This window comes from Cherax quadricarinatus, chromosome 11 (assembly GCF_038502225.1).
Source record: "Cherax quadricarinatus isolate ZL_2023a chromosome 11, ASM3850222v1, whole genome shotgun sequence".
NCBI lineage: Eukaryota > Metazoa > Arthropoda > Malacostraca > Decapoda > Parastacidae > Cherax > Cherax quadricarinatus.
Window position 1 is genome coordinate 53,260,958 of NC_091302.1, and position 13,385 is coordinate 53,274,342.

The following is a 13,385-nucleotide window of genomic DNA, read 5'->3' on the forward strand; positions in this document are numbered from 1 at the left end:
TCTAAGCAAGATTAAGACATGTATTCACATGAGGGTTCTGCCCTTTAACTCATATACTAAATATAGTTATGCAAATTATGTGATAATTAACTTAGGCTTTATTATATTACATAAATAAGTACATCACAGCAGTATTGACAATGTTTGGAAAGCTGTGGAATAAAGCATTTGTAACATATAAATATTGGTGTGTATCAAAACACCGTCGACGACATTCCTGGAGACTATCATGTGGGTGGATGTACAGAAGTTCCTTATTGTGTATCATGTTGACAGCGTGGGCGTAGACTTGGTGGGCGTGGTGGTGGTGGGTGTGAAGGTAGGTATGGTGGTGGCTGTTGTGGTGACTGGTGGTGGTGGTTGTGGGTTGGTGGCTTCCTAGGTTAGAAGCCGTTAAGGATGTCATCTTCGTCTTTCTACTCATCCTGTTCGTCTTCCACGTCTTGGGGTGTTAGTCTGCTCCCCCAGCGTTGGGGTGTTAGTCTGCTCCCCCAGCGTTGGAGTGTTAGTCTGCTCCCCCAGCGTTGGAGTGTTAGTCTGCTCCCCCAGCGTTGGGGTGAGGCAGCTGGCAGCAGTAACCATCAGTGATGGACCCGTCAGGCACCAGACACGACTGTGGAAAACACAACCTTCATGAAATGTGTTGATGACAAGAATAAACACAAAGACACACGTCTCAACACAAGTCCTTAATACTAACAACGTACATAAAGCTTCTTCAACCTCCACATAATCAAACCTAAGCGCTAAATCACCATGGTGACACTGCTGCATCAACCTCCACAGAACGAGACGTTCTTCTGATGACAGCTTCTGCACTACAGTTCATTCTTAGTTCATAGTGATCATAATGACAAATTTTTTTTATTAATGTGTGATGCTTTACGAGGCACTGTAAAGAAAAAAAAATCAGGATAAATTCATTTAAAATATTGTCTACCCATGCAGGCCTAACCAGGCAGGCCTACCCAGGCAGGCCTACCCAGGCAGGCCTACAAAAGAAAGCAAGACAGTATACAGAATCACGTAGAGCGTTGTAGTATGTCTAATCCATTGAAAATATCTATATTACTCGTGTCCATCATGGTATCTGGCCCTCAAAAAAAAAATTTTGAGAAGAAAATAGCAAATTATCCAAAATATGATAAGATAAGATAAGATTTCGTTCGGATTTTTAACCCCGGAGGGTTAGCCACCCAGGATAACCCAAGAAAGTCAGTGCGTCATCGAGGACTGTCTAACTTATTTCCATTGTGGTCCTCAATCTTGTCCCCCAGGATGCGACCCACACCAGTCGACTAACACCCAGGTACCTATTTGCTGCTAGGTGAACAGGACAACAGGTGTAAGGAAACGTGTCGAAATGTTTCCACCCGCCGGGAATCGAACCCGGGCCCTCCGCGTGTGAAGCGGGAGCTTTAGCCACCAGGCCACCGAGCCTGATGTAGATTAGGTTGATGTGAAAAAATTGGCAGACAATGAAATAGATAAAATGAAAGTGAATGAACTATGTCTAGCCTATGTTGACTCAAGAATTAAAACATTTATTTTATTTTTTGTTTATGGGGAAACACTAAGCCTGTAATAGGTAGTAATTAGTTCTGGTCCTAGAAAGAGTAGTTTTAGTTCCCGGGCTTCCAGGGGCTTCCAGGGGCTTCCAGGGACTTTCATTAACCACTGTGATGGGTCTCTGTTCTATAACTACACTGTGGAGAAAACGACAAATGACATATAACACGATTCTTTACTGATAACGTTTCGCCCACACAGTGGACTTTATCAAGTCAAAAATAGATAACGTCTACTGTGTGGGAGAAATGTTAACAAAGACTCATTTTACTGAGTTTGTCTCTCTTATTCCCTGGTTTCGGTGCTGTCTACCATTCCTCACCACACTACTGTCGAGCTGTCTCCTCCAGAGAGGTTCCTTGATACTGTTGAGGGGCTCTTGATCTAAAGAATGGTCTCTGCCCCACAATTCCTTGAATCGAATCTGAAAGCCCGTTCAACCAAGGTGCTGTATAACCTCTAAGAGTTTAGCGCTCCACACATGAACATACTAATGCTGAAGTGAATTAAAAATGACTAATCTTAATTTCAAAGCATAAATACTGAGAACTGTGGAAATGTTGAGGTCAGAGGAACTTACCAGCAGAGGCACAGTTGGCGAGTCTGGCCACACTGCCATCACCGGGCTGTTGGGTGTCAAGATGAACCCAGTGTAAGGGTTACACTGCGACTGCTGCACGCAGTACGTCCCTGCGCTGCATGATCCTGACCGCATCATCATCATCATGCCCATCATCCCAGGCATCATAGGCTGAGCTGAACCTGCTCCGACGGGAGTGCTGAGAGAGCCTTGTGGTTGTGGGCTTAATCCACTGGGCTGCGAGGAAGACCCAGCTGCCTGGAAAATTGTCTGGGAGGGTGCAAGAGGACTGCCCTGGGTGATGCCACCAGAGTGTGGACTGTGCCCAGAGGGTTGACCCCCAGTGAAAGGGGTATGTGGCGCCCCAGGAGAGGTCTGGGAAAAGGGAATACCCTGGGAAGGTACAACAGGACTGCCCTTGTTGATGCCACCAGGCTGTGGACTGTGCCCAGAGGGTTGACCCCCAGTGAAAGGGGTATGTGGTGCCCCAGGCGAGGACTCGGAAAAGGGAATACCCTGGGAAGGTACAACAGGTGCGAGTCCCACTGGTTGACCCCCAGTGAAAGTGGTATGTAGTGCCCCAGGCGAGGCCTGGGGAAATGAAATACCCTGGGAAGGTACAACAGGTGCGAGTCCCACTGGTTGACCCCCAGTGAGAGGGGTATGTGGTGCCCCAGGCGAGGGCTGGGAGAATGGAACATCTTGGGATGGTGCTGCAGGACTGCCCCCAAGGTTAATTTTGGTGGGATGTGGGACGACCACTGAGGGTTGGCCTCCAGGCAAAGGTGTGTGGGAGGCTCCGGGTGAAGACCCGGCGAAGGAAGAATCTTCGGAGGGTAACTCATAGAGCCCAGACGGAGGGGGAGGAACCGAGTGACTGGGCTGTGAAGAGGCTTCACTTCCTGGATGTGAGGAGGATTTAGTTTCTAAATGTGAGAATGGTTTAGTTCCTTGCTGTGAGAATGATTGAGTTTCTTGATGCGAGGATGATTTAGTTTCTAAATGTGAGGATGGTTTGGTTCCTTGCTGTGAGAATGACTGAGTGCCATGTTGTGTGGACGGCTGGGGTTTTTGATGTGGGGCTGGTTTAAAGGCTGAGAACGACTCTAGCGGATTGTCTGAGGGTAGTTTCGGTTTTTGCTGTGATTGTGATTGCTGTGGGGCTGGTTTAAAGACTGAGAACGACTCTAGCGGATTGTCTGAGGGCAGTTTCTGTTTTTGTTTTGACTGTGTTCTAATGTCTACAGTGGACTGATGGATGCTGGTAGAGGCACTCGCTGGAGAGGAAGGAAATGAGGAATGTGGCAGGATGGGGTGAATAACCCCGCCTGGGGAGCCCACTGAAGGCACAGCGGATCCCAAGCTAGATCCCGATGTTACCAAGATGGAACCCGACGATCCGACAGTGGACCCTGATGATCCATGGGCAGGCACCGGAGAGCCGACGATGGTGCCTGGAAAGGCTCCGGAGGGAACACGGCAGCAGATCTTACCTTCATTACAGCCGATGTGTGCAGACGCCACCTGCAGACCGGAGAATAGGTTACCAAACATAGGAATACAAAGAACATGAACTAAATGTATTCACAGTTCTCATCAGTTCTGTTGCATGATTGATGTCGTTTACTCAAACATTTGTATATTAATATTTGCATTTACATTTGCTTAAAGTAATTAGCCTTGTCTTCACATTGCATCCTCACTGCATATCCTCTTCATTTCTTCGACTTTTATCTGCCAATGTTTCACATATCTCACGCATATTTGACACCTCTACAACCATTATTTTATTATTCTACATCAACCCATAATACTGACCCATACTCTCCTCTCGAGGTGCAGTGGGGTCAGGAGACACTGTGGGAAACAGTTTCTCCTGGCTCCAGTGTACCTCACCCTGGTGTCAGCAGTGGCACTCACTTTGCCTGGCCTAATCTTCCTTGCCCTTACCCATAGCTACCTCGTTGCAGGTGTTCCTCGTCCTTCACACCTGCAACTACCACCTCCCTAGTCCCTCACACCTGCTACTACCACCTCCCTAGTCCCTCACACCTGCTACTACCACCTCCCTAGTCCCTCACTCCTGCTACCACCACCTCCCTAGTCCCTCACACCTGCTACCACCACCTCCCTAGTCTCTCACACCTGTTACTACCACCTCCCTAGTATCTCACACCTGCTACTACCACCTCCCTAGTATCTCACACCTGCTACTACCAGTTCCCTAATCTCTCACACCTGCTACTGCCACCTACCTAGTATCTCACATGTACTACCAACTCCCTAGTCTCTTACACCTGCTACTACCACCTCCCTAGTCTCTCACACCTGCTACTACCACCTATCTAGTCTCACATCTGCTACTACCACCTCCCTAGTCCCTCACACCTGCTACTGCCAGTTCCCTAGTCTCTCACACCTGCTACTACCACCTACCTAGTGTCTTACACCTGCAACCACCACCTCCCTAGTCTCTCACACCTGCTACTACCACCTCCCTAGTCCCTCACACCTGCTATTATCACCTCTCTAGTCCCTCACTCCTGCTGCTATCATCACTCATATTCACATCTACTGCTACCATTACTCACACCTGTAACTACCATCACTCACATGGGGTGGGATCTCAGCGATCAACTTGTTAGTACCATCTGTGCCGTCGTTGATAACGTAACCATTGGAACACAGTTGCCAGTGGACACAGACATGTCCCTCGCTACAACTACCCCTGAATGGTGGGTTCACCAGGTTTTGTAGGATGGAGGGTGTTAGAGACCCGGCAGGCTGCCCGCTCTGTGGTGACACTGAATGCACAGGCAGCTGGAATGGTTTTAGTTGTGAGATGGAGGCTTGACCCTGTGTTTGAGGGAGTCCTGGAGGAAGCCTGAAGGGATTCTCACTCCCCTGCCACCAGTATGGTCCAGAGTCAGTAGCAGGGGGTCGTGCACACTGGACACCAGAGCACCCACCGCTGACGCCGCTGCCACCACTGACGCCGCTGCCACCACTGACACCGCTGCTTCCAGGACCGCTCAACTCACTGCCGCAGCCTAGACCGCTGCAAGCAGATGTTTGCGCTGAAGGTAACTGCCCTCCGCAGCCGCCGCTACCACACCCGCTGCTAGGACTGCTGGAGTCAGAGTCGGTTTTGGGAGGACCGTAGCCAGCGACCAGCGTCACCACCGCCGCTACATACACCAGAGCGCGCATCTCTGAAGGAAGACAACAACGTATGAGCATAAGAAAGGATAAACCTAACAGCACGTCATGCATGCAGTGTCAGGAGGGGAATGGAGGGAAATCAGTTTTGGGATGGAGGGTAGCTCCCATTCCTCGTATCATGAGCCTCCTCGCCAGCATCAAATACTTAAAAACAAAGTGTGCAGAAGAGATATCTCCCGGGCACTCTTTCTGCAACCTCATTGGTAAACGTTAAGCTGCCCACCCTGCCCTCCCTGCACTACCTGCCCTCCCTGCTCCACCTGGCCTCCCTGCCTCACCTGCTCCCTGCCCTCTCTGATCACCCTACCCCACCTGCCCATTTGGCACTCCCTGCTCCACCTGCCCTCCCTGCCTCACATGCCCCACCTGACCTCCCTGCCTCACCTGCTCCCTCCCCTTTCTGATCACCCTGGCATCCCTGCCCCACCTACCCACTAGCCCTCCCTTCTTCACCTGCCCTCCCAGCCCTCCAATGCCCTATATGATCACCCTGGCCTCCCTGCCACCCTGCCCACCCTCCCGTTATTTTCAAACCAAGGCTCAACCCACATTCTTCATCCTACCAGTTAGTTCATCTTTCTTTTCCTCCTTATTTTCCATTTTCTTCTCTTCCATATTGCCTTTCTCATCCATTTTTTCATCCACCTCTTGCATCTTATTCAAGGCTTCTTCCTCCTGCTTCTCCATCTTCCCCTTTCCTTCTCCTCCTCCTCTTTTTTCCTGTTTCTTCTCCCCTTTTCCTCCTCCTCCTTTTCCTCATCCTTCTCTTCCTTCTCCTCTTCCTCCTCCTTTACATAGAATCTTCACCCCAACATAACTCAGAACTGGTCTTCAGACTTCTTGTCAGCCGACGATAACTGAGAGTTTGTGTGTTGTTTTGTCTGTAGCCTCGTCAGAGCTTGTGCAAGATCTTGGAGGGTTGACAGTGCTGGACTACTGGCGCTGTACAGAGACTTTACGATCGTCAGTGTTTATAATAATGGTTGCACAAAATGTAGGCTTGTCAGTTTTTATGTTAATGGTTGTAGGCTTACTGCTGTTTGTGTTAATGGTTGAAGAAAGGTTGTAGGCCCCCAGTGTTTGTGTTAATGGTTGTAGGAAGGTTGTAGGTCCCTCAGTGTTTGTGTTAATGGTTGTAGGAAGGTTGTAGGTCCCTCAGTGTTTGTGTTAATGGTTGTAGGAAGGTTGTAGGTCCCTTAGTGTTTGTGTTAATGGTTGTAGGAAGGTTGTAGGTCCCTCAGTGTTTGTGTTAATGGTTGTAGGAAGGTTGTAGGTCCCTCAGTGTTTGTGTTAATGGTTGTAGGAAGGTTGTAGGTCCCTCAGTGTTTGTGTTAATGGTTGTAGGAAGGTTGTAGGTCCCTCAGTGTTTGTGTTAATGGTTGTAGAAAGGTTGTAGGTCCCTCAGTGTTTGTGTTAATGGTTGTAGGAAGGTTGTAGGTCCCTCAGTGTTTGTGTTAATGGTTGTAGAAAGGTTGTAGGTCCCTCAGTGTTTGTGTTAATGGTTGTAGGAAGGTTGTAGGTCCCTTAGTGTTTGTGTTAATGGTTGTAGGAAGGTTGTAGGTCCCTCAGTGTTTGTGTTAATGGTTGTAGGAAGGTTGTAGGTCCCTCAGTGTTTGTGTTAATGGTTGTAGAAAGGTTGTAGGTCCCTCAGTGTTTGTGTTAATGGTTGTAGGAAGGTTGTAGGTCCCTCAGTGTTTGTGTTAATGGTTATAGAAAGGTTGTAGATCCCTCAGTGTTTGTGTTAATGGTTGTAGGAAGGTTGTAGGTCCCTCAGTGTTTGTGTTAATGGTTGTAGAAAGGTTGTAGGTCCCTCAGTGTTTGTGTTAATGGTTGTAGAAAGGTTGTAGGCCCCTCAGTGTGTACTTTAATGTTAATTCTAGCAGGTAGTTCCTGTGACGGGTAACACACACAGGTCGACCACAGCCACACTCAACACGTCTCGTTCGGCAAGTCATTTACGTAATATAAAATTAGCAACGGCTCTGGCAGTGATCCTTGAGGTAACCCACTCGTTACCCTTTCCCACCTTGAAACGTCCATTCGTACCGTCACTCTAATCTGTTCCTTGCGTATTAATTCATCCATTGCCCCTCTATGGTGGAAGAGAATACGAAATGCTATTCAACTGTAGCTCATGAATATGGAGTCGACCCATCATTGTTGATTCGTTTCCCTAAATCCACGCATTGAAGTATCACATTAATAGATGTGTGTGTGTGTGTGTGTGTGTGTGTGTGTGTGTGTGTGTGTGTGTGTGTGTGTGTGTGTGTGTGTGTGTGTGTGTGTGTGTGTGGGCGTCCATAAATTTGCATTGTTGACAGAGTGAGATCACTGTTAATACTGCCACCACCCTCCACAATCCACCTGATGAAGCCTCATGCTTCACATCAACACCATGAAGCCTCATGCTTCACATCAACACCATGAAGCCTCATGCTTCACATCAACACCATGAAGCCTCATGCTTCACATCAACACCATGAAGCCTCATGCTTGTAACTTCCACGGGAAACCTGCTTCAAGTCTCATCCTTGAACCCTTCCAGTGGGAGCCAGGAGATAGCTTACAACCATGACAGTATGGTGGGTGTGTCAACCATGACAGTATGGTGGGTGTGTCAACCATGACAGTATGGTGGGTGTGTCAACCATGACAGTATGGTGAGGGTGTGTCAACCGTGACAGTATGGTGGGTGTGTCAATCATGGCAGTATGGTGGGTGTGTCAACCATGACAGTATGGAGGGTGTGTCAACCATGACAGTATGGTGGGTGTGTCAACCATGACAGTATGGTGGGTGTGTCAACCATGACAGTATGGTGGGTGTGTCAACCATGACAGTATGGTGGGTGTGTCAACCATGACAGTATGGTGGGTGTGTCAACCATGACAGTATGGTGGGTGTGTCAACCATGACAGTATGGTGGGTGTGTCAACCATGACAGTATGGTGGATGTGTCAACCATGACAGTATGGTGGGTGTGTCAACCATGACAGTATGGTGAGGGTGTGTCAACCATGACAGTATGGTGAGGGTGTGTCAACCATGACAGTATGGTGGATGTCTCAACCATGACAGTATGGTGGATGTGTCAACCATGACAGTATGGTGAGGGTGTGTCAACCATGACAGTATGGTGGATGTCTCAACCATGACAGTATGGTGGGTGTGTCAACCATGACAGTATGGTGGGTGTGTCAACCATGACAGTATGGTGGGTGGGTGTCAAACATGAAAGTAAGTTGGGTGTGTCAACCATGACAGTATGGTGGATGTCTCAACCATGACAGTATGGTGAGGGTGTGTCAACCATGACAGTATGATGGGTGTGTTAACCATGACAGTATGGTGAGGGTGTGTCAACCATGACAGTATGGTGAGGGTGTGTCAACCATGACAGTATGGTGAGGGTGTCAACCGTGACAGCATGGTGGGTGTGTCAATCATGGCAGTATGGTGGGTGTGTCAACCATGACAGTATGGAGGGTGTGTCAACCATGACAGTATGGTGGGTGTGTCAACCATGACAGTATGGTGGGTGGGTGTCAAACATGAAAGTAAGTTGGGTGTGTCAACCATGACAGTATGGTGGATGTCTCAACCATGACAGTATGGTGAGGGTGTGTCAACCATGACAGTATGATGGGTGTGTTAACCATGACAGTATGGTGAGGGTGTGTCAACCATGACAGTATGGTGAGGGTGTGTCAACCATGACAGTATGGTGAGGGTGTCAACCGTGACAGCATGGTGGGTGTGTCAATCATGGCAGTATGGTGGGTGTGTCAACCATGACAGTATGGAGGGTGTGTCAACCATGACAGTATGGTGGGTGTGTCAACCATGACAGCATGGTGGATGTGTCATCCATGACAGTATGGGGAGTGTGTGTCAACCATGAAAGTAAGTTGGGTGTGTCAACCATGACAGTATGATGGGTGTGTTAACCATGACAGTATGGTGAGGGTATGTCAACCATGACAGTATGGTGAGGGTGTGTCAACCGTGACAGTATGGTGGGTGTGTCAATCATGGCAGTATGGTGGGTGTGTCAACCATGACAGTATGGAGGGTGTGTCAACCATGACAGTATGGTGGGTGTGTCAACCATGACAGTATGGTGGATGTGTCAACCATGACAGTATGGGGAGTGTGTGTCAACCATGAAAGTAAGTTGGGTGTGTCAACCATGACAGTATGGTGGGTGTGTCAACCATGACAGTATGGTGGATGTGTCAACCATGACAGTATGGTGAGGGTGTGTCAACCATGACAGTATGGTGGATGTGTCAACCATGACAGTATGGTGAGGGTGTATCAACCATGACAGTATGGTGAGGGTGTGTCAACATGACAGTATAGTGAGGGTGTGTCAACCATGACAGTATGGTGAGGGTGTGTCAACCATGACAGTATAGTGAGGGTGTGTCAACCATGACAGTATTGTGAGGGTGTGTCAACCATGACAGTATGGTGAGGGTGTGTCAACCATGACAGTATGGTGGGTGTGTCAACCATGACAGTATGGTGGATGTGTCTACCATGACAGTATGGTGAGGGTGTGTCAACCATGATAGTATGGTGGATGTGTCAACCATAACAGTATGGTGAGGGTATGTCAACCATGACAGTATGGTGGATGTGTCAACCATGACAGTATGGTGAGGGTGTGTCAACCATGGCAGTATGGTGGGTGTGTCAACCATGACAGTATGGTGAGGGTGTGTCAACCATTACAGTATAGTGAATGTGTCAATCATGACAGTATGGTGAGGGTGTGTCAACCATGACAGTATGATGGATGTGTCAACCATGACAGTATGGTGGGTGTGTCAACCATGACAGTATGGTGAGGGTGTGTCAACCATGACAGTATGGTGAGGGAGTGTTAACCATGACAGTATGGTGGGTGTGTCAACCATGACAGTACGGTGGGTGTGTCAACCATGACAGAATGGTGAGGGTGTATCAACCATGACAGAATGGTGAGGGTGTGTCAACCGTGAGAGTATGGTGGGTGTGTCAACCATGACAGTATGGTGGGTGTGTCAACCATGACAGTGTGGTGGGTGTGTCAACCATGACAGTATGGTGGATGTCTCAACCATGACAGTATGGTGAGGGTGTGTCAACCATGACAGTATGGTGGATGTGTCAACCATGACAGTATGGTGAGGGTGTATCAACCATGACAGTATGGTGAGGGTGTGTCTACATGACAGTATGGCGAGGGTGTGTCAACCATGACAGTATAGTGAGGGTGTGTCAACCATGACAGTACGGTGGATGTGTCGACCATGACAGTATGGTGGGTGTGTCAACCATGATCTTGACTCACACGTACATGACCTTCGTTACTGTAGTCGTTTGATCTCTCTCACTCACCCTACAATGTCCGGTCCAGGAGTCATGGATTGGTATCTACCACCTCGTTGAAGTCTCCTACAGGTGTCCCCCGGGGATGTTTTTCTTTCCAGGGGTGGAGCCTTCATCGAGGTGAAGGGTTCTACATCCCAGGAGTCGGAGCCACACTCCCATTTCTTATATAAACCTGGTTAGTGCTTCGTAACTCCATAACTACTTATTTTCCATTTTGCTTGTGTGATTCGAGATATTAAAAGCAAGCAATTGTTTATATTCTTTCATTAACCTGTTAGAAGGCATGTATGTTTTTATTTCTTGACACAACACAGATGACGTGACCTTAGGTACCATCAACACTTTCTTCATTATTTAAATGTCTGCAAGACGGATGGCCAGTAACATGCAACTGATGCCATCAAGTTGAAGAATAAGATGCACGTGAAACATTTGGGTATCTTTATCTCTCTACTGTCTCAAGATTTTCGTCTGTGTTCGACTGAGGAAGGCATATTGCGCGGGCGAAACGTTCACATAATCAAGACACCCAAGTGTTGCACACGTGTCTTAATAATAGCAATAATAATGTTCATGGGTGGCCAGATTTTATTGAAGGGGGGTAGGGGTTTTATTTTTCAAATATCTCCCTCTGCTATGGTTTACAATACATATAAATACATTCTCAAAAAGCCAATAGTCCGAATTCAGTTTTCCTTCTAGTGTTCAGTTTATGTGGACAGTCAATATAGAGAACACAATAAACACTACAAATCTTCATTGTTACGTAGATGCTCCTCTTAGTTCCTAACTCTTTTAAATTCAGTGTCTGCAGCCATCCTAGGCATCTACTGTAGAGTGATCCTTTGTGTTTAATGGTGTGTAGAACTTTATCTGTGGTGGACCAGAGGATGTTTACACGTCTGAGACTGGTGTCAGCGAACACTGCACAGGTCATCATCTAGGACTGGTGTTAGTGGACACTGAACAGGTCATCATCTAAGACTGGTGTTAGGGGACACTGAACAGGTCATCATCTAAGACTGGTGTCAGGGGACACTGAACAGGTCATCATCTAAGACTGGTGTCAGGAGACACTGAACAGGTCATCATCAAGGACTGTTGTCAGGGGACACTGTACAGGTCATCATCTAAGACTGGTGTCAGGAGACACTGAACAGGTCATCATCTAAGACTGGTGTCAGGGGACACTGAACAGGTCATCATCTAAGACTGGTGTCAGGGGACACTGAACAGGTCATCATCTAAGACTGGTGTCAGGGGACACTGAACAGGTCATCATCTAGGACTGGTGTCAGGAGACACTGAACAGGACATCATCTAAGACTGGTGTCAGGGGACACTGAACAGGACATCATCTAAGACTAGTGTCAGGGAACACTGTACAGGTCATCATCTAAGACTGGTGTCAGGAGACACTGTGTTCTTTACTAACGAAAAAAAACATCCACAATAACTCTCACAAAAAAAAAAAACTGTGACTACATTAGTTAAGTAGAGGTTCCAGATTCAACACGAGTTGCAGCTTCATTAATTTTGTAACTTTTATAAGACTGAACGAAGAAATTGTGAAAATAATATTGTTAACTACAAACTCTCATCTTTATTTTCAAAGACATAAAGAAGATCAAACAGTCTACATACAAGAGTTGTGCGTCACCTTACTTTGTATTTTGCAATTAAAGTATCCTTCTCTGGGGGATGTACAAGTGATATGCGGCCTTAATGACTCTCGCGTAGTCGATAAGCTTTCAACCCAATAAATAAAACAGAAGCAAGGACGGACAGAAGAAAGTGTCGTAGTATATGACAGTACTCACTGTGGCCAGGTTGCTGCAACCTTCCAACACACGCACAAGTCAACTGCTCAGTGCATCCTCTTACCAGCCTTATATAACTTGGTCCATCTAGCTGAACCACCGGTTGCCAGCTGTGTATTTCCCAGCCAGTTTTCTTATGCTGCCCATTACGTAAGTAGAATTATCTTTATGATTCATCTCGAGGCGTATTCCGGATGTCGTGTACCTTCATCTGCGTTGATCGTGGCATTTCCGTGGCGTTTGTAATAATATAAAAATAACGTCTTAGCTTTATATGGTGCTAGACGTTCATAAAATGTTCAGAGGGGGAGATAAGTTGACTTTAATGATCAATACTGAGCTCTGATTTAGTACTGAGGCATGGTTGGTGTGGACGGTTCTGAGAGGTACCCGGTCCTGGGAAGTGGTTGATTCATAGGGGTTATTACTGACTGGTGATTGGTCCTGATGAGTGGTCGGTCCCTGAGAGGTGGCCGGCCCTGAGAGGTGGTAGGTCTTGAAAGGTGGTCGGTCCTGGCGGGTGACCGGTCCTGAAGGAGGACATGTCCTGACGGGTGACCGGTCCTGCTAATGTACCGTGCCGGATCTGATGACGGTAGACTGATTTATACTGAAACCAAAGGAAGCTAGAGACTTGTAACATGAAGTAAATAAATTTTCAAACTCTGCTGGAACTCTGGCTTCTATTCTATAAGAACATAAGAAAAAGAAACTCTGCGAGATGACACGGCATGTTATAGACAAATATAAAGACAAAGACACAGGTTGCAGAATAAACTTTTATTGTGACGAAGTTTAGGTCTGTGTAGAACTTT

The 13,385-nt window shown here is 47.4% G+C and overlaps 1 protein-coding gene across 1 annotated transcript; it reads right to left on the bottom strand.

Annotated features, from left to right (window-relative positions):
* Positions 1-83: 83 nt before the first annotated feature.
* LOC128687569 (uncharacterized) lies at positions 84-12,700 on the bottom strand. The gene is made up of 4 exons (XM_053775052.2): positions 12,571-12,700; positions 4,763-5,361; positions 2,150-3,673; positions 84-613 (listed from the first exon to the last, which is right to left on the bottom strand). Exons 2-4 carry the CDS (start codon positions 5,357-5,359, stop codon positions 533-535), a joined length of 2,202 nt encoding a protein of 733 aa, XP_053631027.2. The 5' UTR covers positions 5,360-5,361; positions 12,571-12,700; the 3' UTR covers positions 84-532.
* Between the last annotated feature and the right edge of the window lie 685 nt (positions 12,701-13,385).